We start from the raw sequence: 23,254 nt of genomic DNA, 5'->3' as shown, positions 1-23,254 counted from the left end.
CCTCCTTTATGTTTCTCTTCTTCCTTTCTTGTCGTCTTCTTTTCCCTTCTTTATATTTCCTCTTCCGTCTTATATTCGTTTCTTCTCTTCTTTTACGTCTCATTCCTCCTCGTTCCTTACTTTCTATCTTCTCTCAGTCACTCTCCTGAAATACGAATAGATTTTATAGACAGCGGTAATAATAGTAATGATAATTTCTTGCATTTCTCTCAATATCTCTCCTAACCCCCCCCACACACACACTAATTAGTTTCCCTTCCTCTTAATATCTAATGGTTATTTAACACATTTCTTCGTGACACACCACCACAGACTCTCCCCGTGACTCCCTCCTACACAGTCACCAATGACACACCATCCTCGTGACACACCCACACACCACCCCAGTGATATACGCCTATTATGCTGCCTCTACCTTGATACGCCAACCCCGCGACACACTACACCCTCACTCGTGACATGCCTCTCTCGCAGCCCCCCTTGATACACCATTCCCTGACACACCCCACCAATTCCCCCGTGACACGCAAGCAACATACATACTCCGCGGGGGGTCCAAGATGACACTGCACAAAAGAGGTCACGGCTGGAAGGATGGAGGGTGGCCGGCGCGCTGCGGGTTGGCACATCCGTCATAGGGGTCGGAACCTTCCACACTGACACATATTTTAGGCGCAAGTGGTCAGGGTCACCAGGTCACTGCGTACCATACTGCTTGAGCCTCACGCACGTGACTTTTCTGAATTCCGCCTCGGCAATGTGTGGAGTCCTTACTGACCTAAATACTAAATACATTGGAAGTGCGCGGTAATATAGCCAGATTTTAAAAGAGCCATATTCAGAGACTCTTCCCTGTCTCACGGTGACCATTTTTTAAGGGCCCCAGAGGCAATTAACCGAGTTCTAAAGAATATTTGTCCTGTTGGTAATGCAGAAATCTTGTTAACATGGCACTAGAAATGCAGAAACACACTTAAAAATTAGTGTATCTTAAACTAGAGCCCTTTGAAAATAGTGGAGGTAAGGCGCAGAAGTGTTTCAGAATATGGGCCAGTACAGGTGTCACTCCTAAACAAGGAAAATGAAAGAATGGCGATCTCATTCACTCTTTCAGGCTAGGACGTACAGAAAGTCACATGAAAGAATGGGGTTAAGAGAGTAAATCTCTAATACACTTTCAGGCCAGGATCTTAAGTACTGGTTCCCGAGCTGAGTTCATTTTACCCGATGGAGAAATAAAGCCGTTATTTTCGGGGTAATCAGAGGTGAAAAAAAAAAAAAACAATAGTGAAGGATTCTAGATAAATATTGTGTGTTATGTCATGTGTATCTAACGATGGGCATATCAATCCTATATTTTCGTTCATTAATATTGAGACCACTGATAAAACAACTTTTTCCCCTCTCACGTGGGGAGTATTATGCATGGACTGCACACAAAGGCCAGGTTACCAAGTCAACCTTTCCCTACTAGGTTACTGCAAGGAATGTTTTTTTCAAGGGACACCAAACTAATTAGTCGAGTTCCACGAACGTCTATTGGTGCAAGTCGCGAGGAACCTGAAGTATTTATACAGTATTTTCCCAGGGATTGTCAGTACTAATTCGTGATTTCAGACAGTTTGAAATGGAAGAAAATTTAAAGTGTCAGAGTGTAGTACTATATTCACGCGGCCGTTGAGCGGCAGGATGCTTGATGCTGACCTAGGCTACTAAGATAGGTTTGTGTGGGGGAGAGGAGGAGGCAGTCAATCAGTCAGATGGGAGGGATGGGAGGGATGGGGGGAGGAGCAGGAGGAGGATGTTGCGTCACGTGCGAAACCTGCCGTGCCAACTCTCGCCACACCTGCTCGTAATATTTGTAAACAAAAGGTGAGGGCGGATGAGGGTCAGCTGTCACCTTCACCCCGACCCGCATCTCGCCCTTGTGCTTTCACTTAATTGTCTATTTGTGGAAGAGTCGCTATTAATAATAAGTTCTTTGTTTGGTCAGTTTTATGAGTGTCTCCTTGTCCTATCTTAAAACATTTATATCACGGGTGTGATTGTCACTGCATTCTTGCCCTAGAGGAAATGAGAGGGACAAATAAGGAGGGGCGGGGAAGGGAGAGGGAGAGGGAGACATAGGTGGACTCACGGGTGCACGAATAAACAAACATCACACACAGGCAGGAACACATGGTATTATGACACAATTAACTAATTCGTGACAGTTTATTCTACCTATTTATTCACTCACTTTACTTGTTTTTCATCTTATTATTTACAGTGTATAAATTCAACAAAAAATTTCTTTGATAATTTTCATTGAAAAAGGAACAAAAATACGACACTGACAAACTGAACTTTTTTTTTTCTACATATGTAACTTGTGACTAGAACAAACAAATTCAGACAAATTACCTATATTATTACTGAATGCGCCCCCTCACCACCTCCGGTAAGTAGGTCGAAAGTGAAAAAGAACCTTGAGCGGCCCAGATCAACCGGTGTGAGTGGCGACACGCGGGCCGGGCCGAGCCGCCTCTATCGCCACCATTATGAATCACTGATATGTTCTCGCTAACGTAATTGTTACATTACAAACGAAAATGAGGGTGAGGTGTGGGTGAGTCGCCAAGGCCTCGCTTCGCGCCCCCGTTATGGCAAAAGGAAGATTTATTATATTGCCATAATGAATAGATTAATTAATCATTATTCTATATCATGTTCTCTGTATCACTTAGACATATATGAGATCCCCTCCCCTCTCAATCTGTGTCGTGTCTTATCTGGCTACCTCCCTGTAAGGAGAAACCCGGTCCGTTGTATGATTCTAAATCTTATATATATATATATATATATATATATATATATATATATATATATATATATATATATATATATATATACCATGTGGGCTTTTCACGGGAATTTATGGGCTAAAGGGGATACTTTTTGGGGTACCTCCAATCTCAAAGCCCACCCGCTAGGAAACCGTTGCCCCGAGTGAGGAAGCCCAACCTACACTCGGACCGTGGACATGATTCGAACCCGTGCGCTTGGAGACCCCTCGGACCACAAAGCACGCATGGTTCCACTTATCATTGCACAATCTGCCTTTAAAGTCACACCGTGGATTGCGTCCACATTTCTAATTTCGAAAAGTAGTGAGGTCCCCATTACACAGATAATACTATTGTAGACAAAAAACTTTTGTGATTTCCATCTGAAGAACGTTTGACAAAGTAAGCACGTGAATAGATAAATAAACTAATAATACAAATAAATGCTCTGAAAGAGAAGTTATTGCCATCATCAATACAACTATCATCTAGTATAGTGGTTCCAATTTCTTTTCTGGTCGTTACCCTCTTTTCATACAGGATACTTGTTCAATGGTCCATCGCCCACTGCTGAGCATCACCCATGACTACAGTGACTACAGTCCTACACTCATTAGGTCCATATATAAGCCACTCAAGCAAATCCTATCATTTTACTGATTCCATACATGTAAGTTACCTCCACTAGCTGCCTATCCTTAGATTATGGCCCCCTGCATTCTGCTACATGGCTCCGCAGGAAACCATGGCCCACAGTTTGGGAGCCACTGATCTAGTAGGTATATTCAATGCAGGTCGAGTTAGTGGAAAAAAACACAGCAAGGTGGAAAAGAAATAGAGGATTGTAGACTGGATGAAGTACCTTGACCTACAGACCTTCGAGGTAATATGAGCAGGGAGACTAGTTTCATATATTATGGCAACCTTCTTCCTTAGTATGGATGGAAGCGTGGCAGCAAAATACACAGAATCGCAGACCTCTACCGTGAGCATACGTAAATAGGAAGAAAAGGTTGCAGGCTGGAAGTACCTTGACCCACAGACCTTGAACGACGCAGTGTCCACGCGTCATCCAGGTACTGTCTCATATCTGCCGCACAGCTTTCCTGGCTAAAGTTGGCCGGTAGTGAAAAACCTAAACATTTCTGCAGCTCGTCGCGTGATACTAGCAAAGCTGGGGAGATGGAGAGAGAGATTGGATAGATTACTACATGTGAAGGCGAAAAGAGGTCACGCCACGCAAGCCACAACGAACGTGACACAACTCTGTACTCTATGGCATGACTGAGGGTAGGCATCTATATTGAGCTGGCTTGCTGTGTCTTGAAACTCTCATGCGCGCCCATGTCTTGAAATGCTCTTGGGTCTTAGAAAAAATATTTTTAAGGCTTTTGTGAATCATCAGTAGAGCTAACATTAATTTATCGTCTTTGTCTCTATACCTGTTTCTGTCTCTGTCTCTGTTTGTCTCTGTCTCTGTCACACACACACACACACACACACACACACACACACACACACACACACACACACACACACACACACCGCGTAGTGTAGTGGTTAGCACGCTCGACTCACAATCGAGAGGGCCGGGTTCGAGTCCCGGCGCGGCGAGGCAACTGGGCAAGCCTCTTAATGTGTGTCGCCCTTGTTCACCTAGCAGTAAATAGGTACGGGATGTAAGTCGAGGGGTTGTGGCCTCGCTTTCCCGGTGTGTGGAGGGTGTTGTGGTCTCAGTCCTACCCGAAGATCGGTCTATGAGCTCTGAGCTCGCTCCGTAATGGGGAAGACTGGCTGGGTGACCAGCAGACGACCGTGGTGGTGAATTACACACACACACACACACACACACACACACACACACACACACACACACACACACACACACAGCAATGATGCAGGTTGCTTGTTCAACTCTCGAGAGAATCATAGAAATATCCTCGAAAACCCCAATGATTTTCATTAAACTCTATATAGAGCTTATGACTCAAAATAAAGTGCACGAAAGCTTTAGGAATGCGAGGTTAGAATTATGTTGCTACAGTTCATGAAGAGTTATAAGGAAGAGCAGAGCAGAGCAGAGTAGAGGAACAGTTGAGTGTCACCGAAGACCGGACACTGTTGTCTGAAATGTTATGGTGAATGGATGCGAAAAACTATTGAATCTTTAAAAGTGTTGAGCGATTAAGTAGTTGGAAGCTGATATTTTCTCACCGGATCGAAATTGTAATATAGAATAAAACTGAAAATAAATAAGAAATATAAGAAACTACCCAAATGTACACAATGTTCTATCAAGTGGTTATGTAAACCTATTAAAGTACCGAGGTATTAGATAGCTGGAGAAGATGTTAACTTCTAGAAATTATAAGAACATAGAATAAAACCGAAAAGAACCATGTATAAACTGACACTTACTCAAATATGCACAATGTAGAGTCGTATTCCCAATCATTTCGGCATCATGTATCACCTATTTTTTTTTTTCTTTTTTAAACCTGCAATGGAAAGTCTAGTGGCTATCAAGTACCAAGGGTGCTTTCATGATTAATGGTATACGTAGTTAAAGAAATGCACAACAAACGGCGAGAAATATTCCCTTTTATGACCTTATTAATCTCTCTGAATTTTAATAACTATCATCTTAGTGAGAGAAAGCAGTGCTTCAAAACAGAGGACTTCGCATGTCGTGAAAATCAAGGTTTGTAGAATTTATGCATGCTGGGGAGGATGGAGGTTTGCGTGACTCACGGTCCCCAAAAGCATAATATGTAAGCCATAAAATTTAGGATAGCCAGTAAAAAAATTGCTTTCCTTTCACCTCATAAATATTCGTGGAAGTTTGAATAATATGCGAGCGTATCATATCCCACTTTGCAAGGTCAGTACTGAGAGGCTTCGCGGGGGTCGGAGAAGCTTGCACAGTCAACTGTCATTCCTGGAAACTCTTACGTATAGGTGCACCTGATACCACACCCCTTCCTGAGCGGCCGCACCATCCCGTCACCACGTCACCCCGTCACCGCAGTATCAGTGAGGCATGATTTCTAGCTCAAGGTCTTGTTCTGGTTCCACATGTATTTGTGTTTTCGGTTCAGCAGCCAAATATGGAAGTGTTTTAAGGCGTGGAATATATGTCGATCAGCTTTGGCCTTGATTATTATATATCGCTGCTGTATCATCAACACCGTCCTTCAAATTACTTTTCTTTTTCAGCTTAAATCTTTATTCGGCGTTGCTGTTTTTTATCCTTTCAGAACCATGATGCGTTTCCATATTCATTCTGCTTACTATTTGGTGATTTTATACAGCTTCAGAAACTTATGTGGGGATTAAAATGGAATAGACTCTGGCCATTAATCTTCTGACCTCCATAGGCCATTCCTAATGTAAATAAAATCGTCTAATCATATCCAAAACTCGAGGTAAAAATGTGTCCCATTACTAAAAGGATTAATGATATTTTTCTGGGTGTTTCTGTTTAGTGCTATTGCTTTCGTTTATTCCTTCGTTTCTCGTGTTTTCTTCAATACAGTGTTTCCATCTTATCGTGTCTTTCAACTGAAATTCCTTTCCTGTAATCAAGGCAAATCTTTAACCCATTATGTACTGGGACGCATTTCTACCATGAGTTTTGGGGTATGATCAGACGATTTTATTTACATTAGGAAGGCTGTATAGAGATCAGAAGATTAATAATCAGAGTCTATTCCATTTTAATCCCCACATAAGTTTCTGAAGCAGTATAAAATCACCAAATAATACGCAGAATGAATATGAAAACGTGTCCTGGTACATATAGTAAGAGACCTCGTCAGTACTGTCCTGCATCTGCTACGAAAGTGGAAGAGCACTTAGAGACGTACATGTGTAAAAACAGATGCAGAGAGAGAGAGAGAGAGAGAGAGAGAGAGAGAGAGAGAGAGAGAGAGAGAGAGAGAGAGAGAGAGAGAGAGAGAGAGAGAGAGAGAGAGAGAGAGAGAGAGAGAGAGAGAGAGAGAGAGAGAGAGAAAACAAAGTAAAAGGGTAAAAGAGTAATGTTTGAATAGGGAGAGAAGGCTGAAAGGTATACGAAGGAAAATACTAAGGGATGCGCATTTACCCTCTTCCGTACCAGGACGCGTTTTCATATTCATTCCGGTCAGTGTTTGGCGATTTTACGCAACTTCAGAAACATACGTTGGGATTGAAATAATAAAGACTCTGGCCATTAACCTTTTGACCTTTATAGACCCATCCTAATGCATATAAAATCGTCTAATCATACCCAAAAATTGAATAAAAAATGCGTCTAAGTACTGAAAGGATTAAAAAAAAGCCATAATAAAAAAGAGGAAAGTGACAGTGGAGAACACAATTAAAAGGATAAACTCAAGAAAAATAACATGCTTAACAGAAACATTGCAAGAAATAGAAGGATTTAACCAAACAAATAAGTAAGACTTGAATGGAAACGAAAGGCTGGAAGAGGAGAAAGATAAGCTTAGAAATTACATGTTTAAAAAGACACAAAATGAAAAAGAAAGATGTAATCAAACAAAGAAGGCGCAACTGGATAGGGAGAGAGGGAAAGGATGGAGTGGAAAGGTTTCAGGAATTAAGAAGTGAGTGTTCGGATAGCGAGAGAAGGCTAGAAGGTAAAAGAACAACGCTAAGAGGAGAGGTTTGAATAAGGAGAAGAAAAATGGACAGAAGGATGAAGTAACGATGTACATTTAAAAGAGAAGATGATAGGGAAAGAGAAGTCGTGAACAAACAAATAGTTACGAGTAGAGTTTGGATAGAGGGAAAAGAACTAGAAAAAGGATAAATTAAAGGAGTAAAGTCAAAGAAGTAACGTTTAAATAGAGAAAGGAGCACTAGACAGAAAGATAAAGTTAACAAGTACATGGTGAGATGAGGAGCCAAAAGAGAATTGAAGCATTAGGGAAGAGAGAGAGAGAGAGAGAGAGAGAGAGAGAGAGAGAGAGAGAGAGAGAGAGAGAGAGAGAGAGAGAGAGAATAATTTTGGGCTATCTGCTGAATTTAGATGTAGATTTTCTAACGCTTTATCTCCAGTATCAGTAAAAACAACAACAATAATAACAACAAGTAGGAGAAGCCTTCTACTGTACGGTTCTGTCTCTCTTCCATGTATAGCTAGTTTAAAATAGTTACCAATCAGTCTTGAAAGAACCTAAAGATCTATTGCTCTTTGGCTTTCCTTTCTATTCCTACTACTACTACTACTACTACTACTACTACTACTTCACCCTGCTACTTGATGTTAGTACAGTATATCACAGACAGCCTCATCAGAACCAGCCACTATACTAATTAATGCTGTTTGCTCTTCCCAAATCTTACCATTCATTTCAGGTAGTACAGTTTCAACCTAAGAGAAATACTTACATGGAACTATACTAAGATTAAACTACATGGAACGAGACACACTTATACGCTCTGGATGTCAATAGTGATAAGGGTGGAGGAGGAGGAGATGGAGGTGGTAGAGGTGGAGGTGGTGGAGGCGCGGGGGCGAGTGGAGCAGAATTGTGAAGGTCGTGTGACATAGAAATTATTCCACATTCTCCCCCCATCCTCCTCCCCTTGTGTTCTAGACCCCCTCCGCCTTCAGCTTCCGCCTGACATCCAAACTTTTAATGGAATAACGCTCCTTTTTGCGCTTCTACGGTGATTTTGTCTATCATGGTTTTATGTAGAAGTGTCGCGGCGTGTGCGTCTCTTCCTTTCCTCCTGTCGTGTGGAAGGAGAAGACCGTGGAGGCTGCAGAGGAGGAGGAAACGAGGGGTAAATAGGGAAGGAGGATCAAACGGGCGACATCCAGAGACCCCTTCCCTTCAGCGGGTTTATATGGCGGGCCAGAGAGTGAAAGTTATTAGTGTTGAGTGAGCGAGTGCACTGCAACGTACTCTCACCTTTGCTTACACTGTTCCCCCTTCAACACCGCCACGACCACAATCACCATCACCACTTCCCCCAAGCCACCGTCACCACTTATATAACCTACACCTCAGTTCCCACCACTCCACCACAATGCAACTCTGCACGTTTGCGATACTCTGTGGGGCCGCACTCCTCGCCCTCGGGGGATACCCGGTACAGGTAAGAATATGTGCCTTCCACCTCACTCTCACTTTTGGGCACTACCCCCCTCTTGTTTCTCCCAAGTTTTCCAAGTTGTTCAGGACTATCAGAGCAAGTGGCATACTTCTGCACACTATTTGAGACTCTTTCTTCCTTCGTCAGTAAGAAAAAAACTGATTTGTAGATTTAAGTACAAGCCCTGATGCATTAGGAGTAGAGATTCATTGTTCGTGACTTTGCCCTGCATTTAGCTTCTTTATTAAGCTTCTGATTCCCTCAGCACTTCCATGTGCTGTGGGTGGCTTTACATCATGAGGGAAGATCTTGCGCACCACACGGTCAAGGGTCGCGCCTGCGAGTCTGTGCGAGATGCGCGTCTCAACAAAGGTTGTACTCGTAATCCACGTGGCTGCCGTCAAGAAAGCGCCGCTTGCCCTTTCCTTCTCTTTCTCTCTGAAATGTGCAATGCTGGAATGCCTTATCTAAGTTTCTTAAATTCTTCACTCAACAGCCGTTTATTTCTCCATATTAGCTGCATGATATAGCAGCTTGATTGTTCAAATGATTGTTGCATCTTGCTTTCCATACATGTATAAACTGTTCCTCAAAAGGAAGCCAAAAGGAATTCAGTGTTACGGTGGAGGATGCTGTCAAGCAGGAGAGGAACAGAAGCTATCCGAGCTTCGCGTTTCAGACGATTATTTTTATTTTGAATTTTTGAGATTCTCATAAGATGAACAGTTTGATACTATGATCGACTCGCTGCAGAAGGAAGGAAGGAAGGAAGGATATTTCAACAACCTCGCCTCACTACAACAAAAGGCTTCCGCTACTGTCACGTCATGTCACGTCACGCTCCGCGACGCGTCCACCGCGATGAATAACGATGAGGCACCGCCACATCTCTTCCTGGACAGAGATCGCGTGCCGAAGGTTTCTGCAGCAATTTGGTCCTCGATGACCTCAGCAGCCGGTACGGCACTCTCAGAATTTTTTTTCACCGGTCAAGAAAAATTTTATTTTCGATGATCATAATCTTATATAATATTCCATCCTGTCACTTGTAGGCTTTCCAGACCTATTGAGGCTGAAACGCTGCCGATTATAGGCCAATAGACTTCACTGGATACTGTTCAGATGTTCCGCCTAATTCTTTCTTCTTTATTACGGAAGATATCATACTTCACCGATCAGGCCAAGCAGCCAACCACCACCAATTGGCTTGTCGCTAATGTTGTGATCAATAATTATAATGCCTATCACAAATATATTCATGGCGCAGAAATTATCAGAATCCTGAACATTTGGTATCTAGAAATCTAAGAAGCTATCGATACAACAGCAACAACAACAATCATACAACAAAAGCAGCAACAACAATGACAAAAAACAACTACCACTAACTACTACAACTATTGCTACACCATCACCAACAACTACTACTACCAACTCTACTACTACACTACTACTCGTACTACTACTACTACTACTGCTATTACACACCCACCCACCCACCCACACACACACACACACACACACACACACACACACACACACTTTCTCCGCAGTAGTACAAGCTCTAGCTTATATACATGCTGCTACACGGACCTTAGTGTTTGGTACAAATTTTAGCGGAATTTCAAACACTCGCCTCACGTCACCTGTTCGCTCCAGAACCGAAATAACTCCTGAATAGAAGAAGAAATTGAAAGTGGGTTGCTCACAGCCAGTCTGCCTGTATATGTAACTTTCCCTTTCGTCTGTGTGTGTGTGTGTGTGTGTGTGTGTGTGTGTGTGTTGAGGATCACTCGCCGGGTTCGTGGTCAGAACTGGAGCAGTCCCTTCTATCTATGGGCAAGGTTGATATCTTTCATGCATTAAACATCCTCTTGCTCAAGGAGGAAAAATAAGTGATCGCTAACAAATTAAAGGCCTGAGCAACCTGAACAGTCTGCTGAGTAACAACTGTGGATGTTATTAAAGAGCGAGCAAGCTGTGTGTGTGTGTGTGTGTGTGTGTATCTATGGACACAAGTGGTTCGCTTTGCTATCTCACCGAACCAGAGCCGCGTTCCTCGTTCAGTCGATTTACTACAAGCTATATTCGTGACACTCACTGGAGGTTAAAGAGTGTCATATGCAAGCAGCTTTTGAAAAGCCTCAATGATATTGCTGAAGTTACTAGCAAGGACACAAAAAGCGTATCTTACTTGAGTGAAGAACTGCTTGTACCTCGAACTCCATTTTTTGTGAGGAAGCACCGCCTGTGGTGGTATCAGCGGTGAGTTAGCTGTGGGTGGGCTGTCGGTGCATGAGGGCGGCATGTCAGCCAGGACGCGGCTAGCCCACTGGAACGAGGAAGAGAAAGTCAAGTTAGCCGAGTTAATTACTTGGGAATTGCAAGGAACCCATGTGACATTAAGACTGATACCTTATCAAAATTTCCTTCCTACTGTAAATTCTTCTGCAGGCGAGTCAGTTCATCACACAAGCAGAGGCAGGAAAATGCACGACCAGTAACCACCATGTACAGATATTCTTATAAAGGCTTTCCTTCGCGGCAAGCTTCACCCGTGCATGAGTCACAGCAAAGAAGAAATGTACAGTTGAGAAAGTATCAAAGATATTTCTTGCAGCCACTCAGGTGTCCTCTCCTTGTTACTTAACTAAGTGACACCTCCGCCAAGTTTGAGGAGATTGCAGATGTAAAGGACGTGAAAAGTCAAGAAGCGTAAACAAAAGCGCATGAAATATAGAGAAGTCATGCAAGACTGGAGAAAGGTTGCCTGAGGAAACGAGAAAGTGTTCGGGCCCCTGAGAGACACCGCCTCCCTTCCTCCTTTCCTCCCACTCTTCCTCCTCTCCCACGGGCGGGCCAGCTCTCCCTCCCTTCCCCATCTCTCTCCACCACCACCACTACCTAGTCTACTACACCTCTCCTACTCCTACTATACCTTTTGTTCTGCTGTAACTCACAAATTCCTTTCCTTCTGATCATTAGGGATAGATTAAGATTGATACAGTAGTCCTGTGGGGAGGTGTCCTGGTGTGAGGCACCCTTGACAGTGGCCTCTTTGTTCCAGGGCCGTGCGACAGTGATGCTGAAAATGCGAGATTCCTGTGACGGCAAGTGTTTGAACTACAGTAAGTATTCATTACGTATATTTTCTTCTCATTGGCATAGCTTTTTTTTTTCATTATGAACTGTCATCTGATAAAGAAGGAAGTATCACAGGATGGGTTAGAATAGGTTATGTTTGGGTTTACCAGCTAATCTACCTCAACCTTTCCTAATCTAACCTAACTTGGCTGCTCTTTAAATTACATATTACAGAAGGTTAGGAATAGGAAACCGTCAATTATAGGGTATCTCGATTAATCAAACTTATCCATAATCTGACCTAACTTGGCTGGTCTTCATATTGTTTAGTAAAGGTTTACAGCCATGAGGAATATAACATTTTTATGCTAACAATGCACGACTGGCAAGGGATTCACGCTGTGTATCTGCGAACAGAATGCGGTACGCCTAATCGAAGCGGGCGCGTGGTAGGAGGAATGAAACTGCTCCCAACGAATACCCGTGGATGGTCGCCTTCTACTACAGCGGCAAGTTATACTGTAGCGGAAGCCTCGTCAATGATCGCTACATCATTACTGCCGCTCACTGTATCCGCCGGTAAGTGTTCTCATCCTCACCTGTGAAACACTGTACGCCTTAATCTCTTCAGTACTGGGATGCGTTTTTACCATGAATTTTGAAAATGATTGGATGATTTTACTGACATTAGGAAGAGTCTATGGAGGTCGGAAGATCAATGGCCAGGGTCTTCACTATTTTAATCTCCACATAACTTTCTGAAGTTCTATAAAATCACCATATAATAAGCAAAATAAATATGAAAACATGTAATGGTACTGAAGAGGTTAACCAGTCACTCAATCAGCCGTGAGCTAATTCACCCATGTTTCAATATTATCTCCTTTCATAGTCAATATTGCACTACATCTCTTAGGAATAACACAGATGACAATTAGGTCTGCATTAAAACAACAGTTCAATGTATACTTACAGCGTCGCGAAGCACAAGATATCGCTGGTCCTGGGAAGTCACAACAAGACAACACACGACGAGGAGGGTCGCCAGGTGAGGAAGGTGGCCACGGTGTGGCACCATCCTTCCTTCCAGAGAAACACCTACAACAATGACCTCGGCATCGTCAAATTGGACGTCCCAGCTGAAATCACCAAATTCGTCAGACCCATTTGTCTCCCAAGTGACAGAGGTAAGTTTTATGAATGCTTCGCGCGCAAACTAACTGTCATATGTGACTTAACTGATCGTGGAGTTTAAAATTTGTATCATTCAATCCTCTGAATGTAAATTAAAGCCCGGCATTCTTCAGACTGGCGTTTTCATGACTGTAAAGACTCGGTTCCAGGCTATAACGACCGCTTCGAGTCACTTCTGTTCACATCTATTAGTTTCAAAAGGTTTTAGTTGAAGTTACAGAATTTTTAAGGTTATTTTCATAGTTTAATGATGGATGCTACCATTGTGCAGACGCAACCTACGAAGGCTTGTCTGGCATCGTGGCAGGATGGGGACGCATGAAGGAGTACGGCAACTCCAGCGACGTATTGCGTTACGTTAAGGTTCCGATCATGACCAACGCAGAATGCAAGACCAAGAACTACTCGCCAAGAGAAATTACTGAAAACATGATGTGCGCTGGATACGACGCTGGCAAGATTGACGCCTGCCAGGTAGGAATTACAAGCCAATGCCGTGTTTTGTTTTGTGGTATTAACAAGTACATGCAGTCTAGGCTCCGTATTCTCAAAGGATTCTAAAACACATGAAGAATGTCCAATCTTAATTGTTTCTTTATAATGTTCACAATATATTTTGTGCTGCCAGTGTGAGCAGAAAACTTTACTTGACTGATTCTTAATACTTAACGCAGTTGAAAATATGACAGGTTATATTTTTCAACCTTTGCTTGCCTTTTTTTTTTTCTTTAACAACTTCTAATATACACCTTTTCCTCTCATAAGTTAGTGAAACCATATCAATGAATCGTTTATTCATTATATTTTTCCTGCCTCAGGGTGACAGCGGCGGCCCTCTCATGTACAAGAATGGATCTCGAATTGAAATCATCGGTAAGCTTTTGAGGATGTTGAATATTTTGTTGATTATATATTCTTTTTCTTTAAACTCGTCCAGTCTCCTGCAGATGTGACATTAGAAAGGAGTCATACTGATAAGACGACGTCTAAAACGTCACCTTCCTTTCGTCATGTCACCATAATGGTTGACGGGCTCTTTATTCTACTAACACTTGACACTGCTCCCCGGCAGGCGTGGTATCCTGGGGCGAGGGATGTGCGCGCGCTCGCTACCCTGGAGTCTACACTCGCCTCTCCAAGTACTGGACGGAGATCGATAGAGAACTCAACAAAGAGAAGAGTTGCTCCTGCCCCGAGCCTTAACTGGACACACTGCTCGACATTTCCATGCATGCGATCTCTCAAGTCCTTTCATTAATTTATTCTGAAATTCAATGAATAGTGGGTAGAGCTTTCGTAACTTATTTACTATACGCACTTTCTTGTAACTAAATAATTTATTTGTCCAAAGCTGGCGATAATCTATTCTTCATCCATAAACTATCTTTACTAAAACAAAAGCATTCGCAAAATTTTGGACTCTGCAACGTTGGCCTTTCATTTCCCTCTCACTTGGGAATATGAAACACGTGGCTACGTTGCAACGTCATTATTGATTTCAAAACTTTAATCTGTTTTAATCATATCTAGGCAAAATTGAATACTGAAAGCAGCAAAACGTCATTGATTTTAACACCAAATCTATGTTGCCATTAATCATGTGAGTGAGCTGACGCTAATAATAATAACACTGCACCAACTCAACTTTCTACTAATACATATTGCACATATAACACATTATTGCCAGCACTCGGTTCTCAACACTAATCCTCAAATATTCCACTCTTCGGTACCCTTACGCTATTCGTCCCTTTCCCTCCCACCGCCCTCAAACATTGTTTCATCAAGCTCTGTCACTCTTAAATCCACCACCACCTAATTGTCAACACTCAGTTATAACTTCACAGGCCTCACGTCACCATCCTCTAAATCTAAAACAATCTAACCACTCTTCATCTCTAACCCACAAGCTCTCCAGTCTTTACTCTCTCTCTTTATCACATACTCTTTCCCGACACATCATCAACATTCTCCTACATCTATTGTCCTCAGTACTTCAACTCTCCCAGCATCACCACAATATACCTGCACATAGTCCTGACCACTAACTATACTGTACACTTGTTATGCCCTCTCCAGCTCTCGTTTCTCTGTCACAGCTTGTCTTAAGCCTCGGCACTATATCACCATCCCATTAAATTTTTCAAGCTATGATTCCCTCCAAAAATAAGTTTCCAAACGGCCAGTACTCTATGAAAAACTTTTAAGGTTCTACCGACACCCAAACCACCGAACCCTGGGAATGAAGCCCGTCACGTCACCTTCCCCTGATATAATTTATTCTGCCTTTCACAGTCCACACGCTCCGACGTATTTTCATGAGCGCACACACACACACACACACACACACACACACACCAGGTACCATGGAAAAATACAATGAGTGTTTCGTATGTGTTTTAAATTATGAGTCAATCTCACGTGAAACATCGCTTGTCTAGTCCTGTTCCAGTAAATATATGCAAAACTATTACTTATTACGTTTGCTTACTTCCTGAGAGAGAGAGAGAGAGAGAGAGAGAGAGAGAGATCACCACTTACTTGTATGGGAGCTATCAGCCTATCACGCCTGTCTCGGTAGTCACCACCTCCTCTGCGTCTTCAGGACTGGCCAGCCGTACGTGAACACTGGCCTGCAGGCAGCGTGTTTATTCCCTCCCGCAGCAGACCATTGCCGGTGTACGTTCACTTGAGGTCCATCCAGCATCCAACACTTGAGCTACAGAATTCATTAGAGTAGCGAGTAGATCTTCACACCGTAACGGCAGTGCGCAAATGACAGAGTCGCGGAATAGTCTCACACTCTCGCTGCGCAGGCCACGACCCCACTGAGTGCTGCATGCAAAGACCATAATGCATGGATGGAACGAGAGATTTTCGTAGAGCTATTTACTCCGCACCTTGTGCTGGCAAGGATGAAACAGAAACAAGCAATAGGAAAGAGGGTAAAATGAAGGAGTCAACTAAAGAGTTGGTATGCACATCCGTACTGGCAGAAAGGAAACAAGTCGTTTGACTGTGCCAATCTCCTATGCATAGTGCGTTGAGTTGAGGTGCCCAGCCCAGCCAGAGCTTAGTCAGCCTCATGAATTAATCATCAAGCAGAATATTATCAAGCTGGCGTCCTCAGGTTTGTGATAGGGTAGCATCATAAATCCATACGTGCACAGTTTGTGGTGTATTCTGCCTTACAGGACAGCTTCAGGCCAAGATATATCGTGTTGATTACGGGGGAGGGATGATGTGGGGGGTCATATCCCCACTATGTCTTAACATACACTGCATGCGGCCTCAAAAAATCTCGACAAATAATTATTAGCAAATAATTTTTTTTTTTTTTTTTTTTTCCAGTTGTTTGGTTGGCTACGCTCGCCCCTTCTTTCCCTCATACTTTAAAAGAATCAACGCCCACTTACTGCACTTACTGTACTGCAGCTATCACTATTATTAATATTGTTGTCAGGTAATGTGAAGATATGGTGCAGTTGGATTTCGAATTATTGTTTTCCTACTTATTTTGTAACTAAGAGATGTTCGTTCCACATCCCGTCTCTTTCTCTCTGCACAATCTGGAATCATACACACACACACACACACACACATATGGCATTGAAGGGACACATGTAAATTCTTAATAATATGGAAAGAAAAGAATAGGGAGAATATGCACTTTATTCATTGAAGTAGGTGGAAGTAGTACAGTGTAAGCATATACATATTATAAGAATTGCATAATGCCCAAATTAATAACATTTATAATTTTCAGGAATCATTTGACAAGTTTGGATGCCAAGAAAACTTCACAATGAGAAATTGTCATTCACATCCAAATTTAGTTTTTCCTGTGGCTTGTACTAGCCTTGCTACAGCCAAAGCCATTTCTCTACCATCAAAAAGCTAAATAATATTGTCATCTTTTGTTTTTCTGTACCAGTCCACGAGGTATGAGCTCCTGGTCTACATTTATTAAGTTTTCATGCAGTATGTACTCTGCTGATACACTGTCAACAAAAATTACTTTGCACACACACACACACACACACACACACACTTCTATATCTATATATTTTCATCTTTACATAATCTTTGGCAATATGTATCTTACAATGTATATGAACATTATAGTTACACTATTATTTACAACTTAAAGCTCTATTGAAAGGTTTGCCATTGATTTTGACAATTGTGGTAGCTGAGCTGTATGAAGGAGCTGAATGGATCAATACAGTACTTCACTTTTCTAAATTGCAAAGAGTTACTAACATTTGAATACTGTATTACATATGAACACTTCATCAATACTTATTCACCTTGAGCAGTTTTCTTAATTTTGCCATATGATAAATCCTCTTGTGCATAAATAGCAACAGTGTGTATTTTGGTAATCAGTGGTGGGAGCGAGAGCAAAGGAAACTGTAGAAGTGGTGATAAGACTACATCAGAGAGAGAGAGAGAGAGAGAGAGAGAGAGAGAGAGAGAGAGAGAGAGAGAGAGATGGGGGAGGGGAGGGATAAAGGCAAATGCTTGAAAGTAGAGAAATTCTGCTCAATAATTTTCATATTGACAGTGTATGAGATTTGCTATTAGCCAATATCATTCCCAAAAGGAGAAGGTTCTGTGCCATAATGAAACTATCTGCAGCATTTGTAAACTCACAATAAAGCCGAGTATTTCAAAACAAAAAACATTCCTTTCAAGAAAACCACTGAGATATGAAACACATAATAAATCATTACTTATGAAAGGCTACATAAATTTTGCATATGTAACTTTGTCACTTTGAATGGATTGTTTCATTGGCATTTTAAGAGAGATGAGTTGTACTGGGAATCATTAGATGTAGAAGTAGTTTTCATAGTCATTGTAGGAGTGTGCTCTGCGGGTCCTGGTGGCAGAGGGCAGCTCATCTCCATCATCGTCCACTGGAGTTTCTATCAGGTCAGCACTCTGAGTCCACGGCAGCTGAAATTATATACACTATAAGCAAAATGATGTACTGAAGAAACACCTGATAGGGATTGCCGCCTTCTCAGGTTATGTGGGTAGGGTCAACCTTCATCTTCCACGACAGCTGTAATTATAACTAATGCTGTTAACCCCTACAGTATAATGATGCATTTCCATTTTAATTCTGGTTACTATATGGTGATATACAGCTTCAGAAACTCATGTGGGAGATTGAAATAGTGAAGACTGTACTCATTAATCTTCTGACCTCCATAAACCCTTCCTAATGTCAATAACATGGTCTAATGAAACACAAATCTCAAAGTAAAAATGTGTCCAAGTATTGAAGGGGTTAAAAAATGTTTGGCTGGGATTAATTGTATCCTTCTCAGGTTATGTAGGCAGTGTCAATATTTATGTGTGGCATGTAACACTACATTATTATTATTACATATCTTTAGTAAATCAGAATGAGGACAACGTAGTTGTGGTCTGCTGTTAAATATTGTCTGGAGTCCTGCTGAGACACTGCTTTCACACCCTTCATCACAAAGACCAATGCTGATGAGTGAAATGTGCAGAACTCCAAGAACCTCAAGAAGTTCCATTACTACCACCATGCTGGAACTAAATGCCGCAGCCTCCTCCTTCTCTTCTTCCTCCTCTCCTCCTCCTCCTCCTCCTCCTCATTGCTACTCATCCTCTCCTAACTTATTTTGTGTATTAGTACAAGTAGTTTAGTGTTCAAGCAGACTGATGCAGGGAAAACATGGTGGAGTCTATCTAATTAGCAAACAAAAAGAGAGGCAAAATATTTCTACCTTTCGTCTTACTGCTGTTGATCTGAAGGAGGACGATGCCGGCCTGCGAATCCTTACAGGAGGGGAAGGGCACTGCTCCTCTTCCTCCTCTTCTGCCTCTTCTAGTTCATGCACACTTGCACTTTTCTGATAGTTTCTATTCATAATCTTGCTGTTGTTATTGCTACATTTACTGATGGTCTTGTTGACATTACTGTTGTTGTTATTGTTGTTGTTGTTGATGGGTGGAGTGATGGCAGGCATGTTGATGGTCACTGTTGAGGTTCCATTGGGAGAGATGGTGATGGTGGTGGTGGATATCAGCCCGTCCTGGGAGTCTGCAGTTGTCGAGTCCGTGTTAGCAGAAGGAGAGGAGGAGGCAAGAGTGTGACTTGTTAACACTGGAGTGTTCTCAACTGTCCGGTTAGAGTTTGTCCTCTTTGTTGATGCACGGCAAACTGATCCTCTGGAAAGTGAGTATGATTTGTCATTAATCCCTTCAGTACTATGAAACATTTTCATATTTATTCTGCTTACTATTTGGCAATTCTATGGAGCTTCAGAAACTTGTGTGAATAGTGAAGTGTGTGGCCATTAATCTTCTGACCTCCATAAACCCTTCCTAACATAAATAAAATCACTCAGAACACTTGATAACAATGTGTCTGAAGGAGTTAAGGTAGAGAGAATTAAACCATTGTGATCATACTATAACAACCCAAATCTAACCTATAAGGAACAAGGTGGCAACATTCTATTCTAGCTTGGGTGTAAAGTGCTTCTGCTGTATTCTTCCCTTGAAGGCTATATGGTGAAAGAAGAATACAAAGCTTATCATTTAAAACTAATCACTGGCCAAACAGAGATCTATCTAGTGGCGTGCATAGGAGAATCATGATGGCTGTGCATGACAAAGCTGTATTACCTGAGTGTGGCGAGGGATGTGATGTGAGCCCTGGTGGGGGTGAGGGAAGGAGTGTGGCGCACCACCAGACACGCGTGGTCTCTGGACACCCACCGGGCCGTGAGCCGCAGTGGCCTCTCATCATGGTGCAGCTTGCGCTCCCTGCCATCATTGCGCCGCACCTGGTGAGACACTTGTTTTCAATGGGCAGCTCTGTGTGTGCAGTTCATCCTACAGGCTCAGACACAAGCATAAATAACACACAAAGACATGTCGCTAAAATATGTACAAAGTTTGGATGTATAGAAACACATTAATGCACTGCAGGAACTAATTACTTCAGTTTACCGATATCACTAAGAAATAAAGTTCCAATATAAAACTTTATCAATGACTGCAGGAATTAATCACTTCAGTTAACAGTGTCTACCTCATAGATGGAGTAATTCTTGATATTGTCCTGAATATTGTTGCAAAGAAGAACAAGTTGTGCCAGTTCTTCACAGGTGGTCTTGTCACTAACCAGCAGACTCTTGTACTGAGACTGAAAGAAAACGACTGAATTAATATATATATATACCAGTAAATAAGGAGTTATGAGGAAAAGCAGTGCATAGAAGGAGATAACAAGAAAGAATGGTGAGAAAAGAAGAAAAGGAGAATTGAGCTGATATGTCAAGATTTGTCTACATGTTTGAATTTGATTATTTTGGTTCTGAAAGCTGTATTTCATTTACTGTATTTCACATAATATGAGAAAAATGAAAGACTATACTACTGGGACAGGATCTACCCTGACCATCAGTGCACCAACAATTAGTACTACATTGTCATTACCACCACCACTACTACTGTTACTACTACCACCACCAATACTACTGTTACTACTATTACCACCACCAAATACTACTACTACTACTACTACTACTACTACTACTACTACTACTGTTGACACAGAACCCACCCCAGACACCAGTGCCCCATCATAGACACGCACGAGGCCGCCTGGACGCATCTTGAGGGCAAGACGGGAGTCCCCTCGAGGGTAGCACGACTGCAGTTCTGCGGGCCTTGAGTCATCCTCCAGAGTAAGGATGGTTCTCATGATGCCTCCTGAGTGACAGAGTTAGGTATTAGTTACAAATAATAGATAGAGTGATGTGTTTCAGGCAGCACTTTTTGTCACTAGTATTTCAAGTAACTATAATTGTGAACTTGTATGAGTATTCACTGAAATACATAAGAGTATAAGAGCTAGCAATGACATGCTGGGTAGTGGTAGTACTGGACCTGCCTGAGAGGAGGATGGAAGAAGTTGATATGAGGATGTTGCAATGGATGTGTGGAGTAATGAGAGAAGAGAGGATCAGCAATGCAAGGATGAAAGGAACATTGATGGTGTTGGAGGTGTTGGAAAAGATGCAAGAAGTGAGATTCATCAGATGGAAGTGATGAACAAAATGATAAGAGTAAAGATGGAAGTACATATAGGGAAGAAGGAGGAATTAAAAGATCTAAGACAAGATATAAAGATTGCATGAGAACAAATAGGAGAAAAAAAGATGGGACACAATCAAGACAATAAAGAATAATGGAGGAAACTGATCACCAAACACAGCAATCCAAAATATTCATAAGATGAAAAAACTACAGAATTACAATTTGATATCTATTTGTATTCACTTGTAAAAGATTTAACAGTAATAGTGGTACTAATAATGGCTTTATCACCTGTTTTCCTGACAGTTACTTCCATGGTGAGGTAGAAGAGGTTAGGGTCTCTGTGTTTCATCTTGAATTTGGACAAGATGGACTGAACCAGCTCTCTGCAGGTGGTGCTGTAGGCAATGCACACCGTCTTGTACTCCATGTCTTGCATCAGGCAGCGGACCCACACCCGCACTGTGGTCTGTGGGAAGACACAGGGCATTAGTACATATCCAACCTTCAACCTTACATATGTAACCTTCAGATTTTGATATCCTACCCTCAACCATGTCTGAACCAACCTAGTAATGGTCTAACTATACCCTACATTGTCAGTTAGGTATATGCATCACATTCCACTCTAATCATAACTGTGAGCTTGAAAAAAAGGAAGAAAAAAAAAACCCATCACTGGTACATTGTCAAAATTACTCGTATATCAGAAGAGGGGATAGATGGAGAATGAAAGAAATGTCATAGTATACCATTCAAATACCTCGTTTTTTTTTCCCCCGCTGGATATGCACTCTGTCAAACTGGAAATAACTTAATATTTATTGCTTGAAAAATAACTATAGCTGGACACGATGAAGAAAAGAAAGATGTCACAATAATCAATAAATCGATATATAAAATTTGTATGAATATATCATTAATATTAATATAATTAATAATAGATTTTGCAATAGATATCTGTCATAGGAACTTAATTTCATACTATAGTCACTGCCATCACAGACACACCTACGGCTATGGTATGAGTTAGTGCAGTGGTGGACCTGGGGGTAATGGCAGCGGTGGAGTTGGTGGTGGTGGTGTTTAGTGTTACTGAACTTAATTACTTCTTGCCATATACCTACCTAAACACACACACTCACAGCCATACATAAAAAAAAAACATTCTTACATACCCAAAACACACTCAAACACTCCGAAACACATCCAAGGCAGGCCACACACACACTCACAAACACACACACACACACAAAAAAAAGTTAATTGTTGTTATATTCCCGTATTTTCTTAACAGCACCAAGCAGCCAAACAAGAATGAACCAACAGTGCAAAGCTTAGAGCCGCCTTAGACCAACATTATGTACGTCTCCCCCACAACCCTCAACAGTGCCATAATTTAATTTATCTAAGGTATATTTAAGGCCATTTGCTCATTTGTAGATTTCCTTTACATATGAGAGTGACAACAGTTTGAATATTCCCCATATATATCACATCCTGTGGTCAAATATTCCCTATATGTAGAGTTTAGTGGTGTTTTATGGTGCAAGTATGAGCCAGGTCAACGGTCATATTTACGATTCCCCATTTTGAAATATTTCATTTAAAGCCTTTATGGGATCAAAGAGTCGCCTATGTTATCTTAAGTGTGGAATCAATCTATTGAATGAGATATGTGGACTTTGAAACGTTTAGTCCTGCTAAATGTATATTTTATATATATTTTTTTTTTTATTTGTTTACGTTTTTTGTTTCACGGTTCTAATCCGTTGTAGAATGCCTTAAAAGATAACTTAAGACTATAAAATGTGTTAAGAAACTCACCAAGTGAAAATATTTAAACTTTCTAGGAGTTTTGAGGTGTTAATGCATTTGTTTTATATAAATATATTTAGCCCATGGTTCACTTCTGGTTTTAGGTAAATGTTGGATGCCTAAGAAGACAGTTTATACTG

At 41.6% G+C, this 23,254-nt stretch overlaps 2 protein-coding genes across 4 annotated transcripts in view; one reads left to right on the top strand and one right to left on the bottom strand.

Moving 5' to 3' along the window:
• Positions 1–8,715: 8,715 nt before the first annotated feature.
• On the top strand, positions 8,716–15,675 carry LOC123508770 (vitamin K-dependent protein C-like). Of its 3 annotated transcripts, none has more exons than XM_045262666.1 (7): positions 8,716–8,930; positions 11,995–12,055; positions 12,429–12,590; positions 12,987–13,198; positions 13,477–13,679; positions 14,024–14,078; positions 14,278–15,675. In XM_045262666.1, exons 3-7 carry the CDS (start codon positions 12,499–12,501, stop codon positions 14,406–14,408), a joined length of 693 nt encoding a protein of 230 aa, XP_045118601.1. In that variant the 5' UTR covers positions 8,716–8,930; positions 11,995–12,055; positions 12,429–12,498; the 3' UTR covers positions 14,409–15,675. The 3 variants fall into 3 exon arrangements, with proteins under 3 accessions (XP_045118601.1, XP_045118602.1, XP_045118603.1); XM_045262667.1 differs by lacking the exon at positions 8,716–8,930 and adding an exon at positions 11,034–11,192; XM_045262668.1 differs by lacking the exon at positions 8,716–8,930 and adding an exon at positions 11,034–11,283.
• A 1,188-nt stretch (positions 15,676–16,863) lies between these two features.
• Positions 16,864–23,254, bottom strand: part of LOC123508769 — a 45,976-nt gene continuing 39,585 nt past the window's right edge. The window contains exons 4-9 of the mRNA XM_045262665.1: positions 21,588–21,765; positions 20,821–20,969; positions 20,287–20,400; positions 19,878–20,038; positions 18,974–19,418; positions 16,864–18,167 (exon numbers count right to left, since the gene is read on the bottom strand). Coding sequence (XP_045118600.1) covers positions 18,039–18,167; positions 18,974–19,418; positions 19,878–20,038; positions 20,287–20,400; positions 20,821–20,969; positions 21,588–21,765 — 1,176 coding nt within the window. The 3' untranslated portion in view covers positions 16,864–18,038. The remainder of the gene's footprint in view (positions 18,168–18,973; positions 19,419–19,877; positions 20,039–20,286; positions 20,401–20,820; positions 20,970–21,587; positions 21,766–23,254) is intronic.

This window comes from Portunus trituberculatus, chromosome 25 (genome assembly GCF_017591435.1).
Source record: "Portunus trituberculatus isolate SZX2019 chromosome 25, ASM1759143v1, whole genome shotgun sequence".
Taxonomy (NCBI): Eukaryota; Metazoa; Arthropoda; class Malacostraca; order Decapoda; family Portunidae; genus Portunus; species Portunus trituberculatus.
Note: the sequence above shows the minus strand (reverse complement) of the source record. Positions and strands in the feature narration are given on the sequence as shown.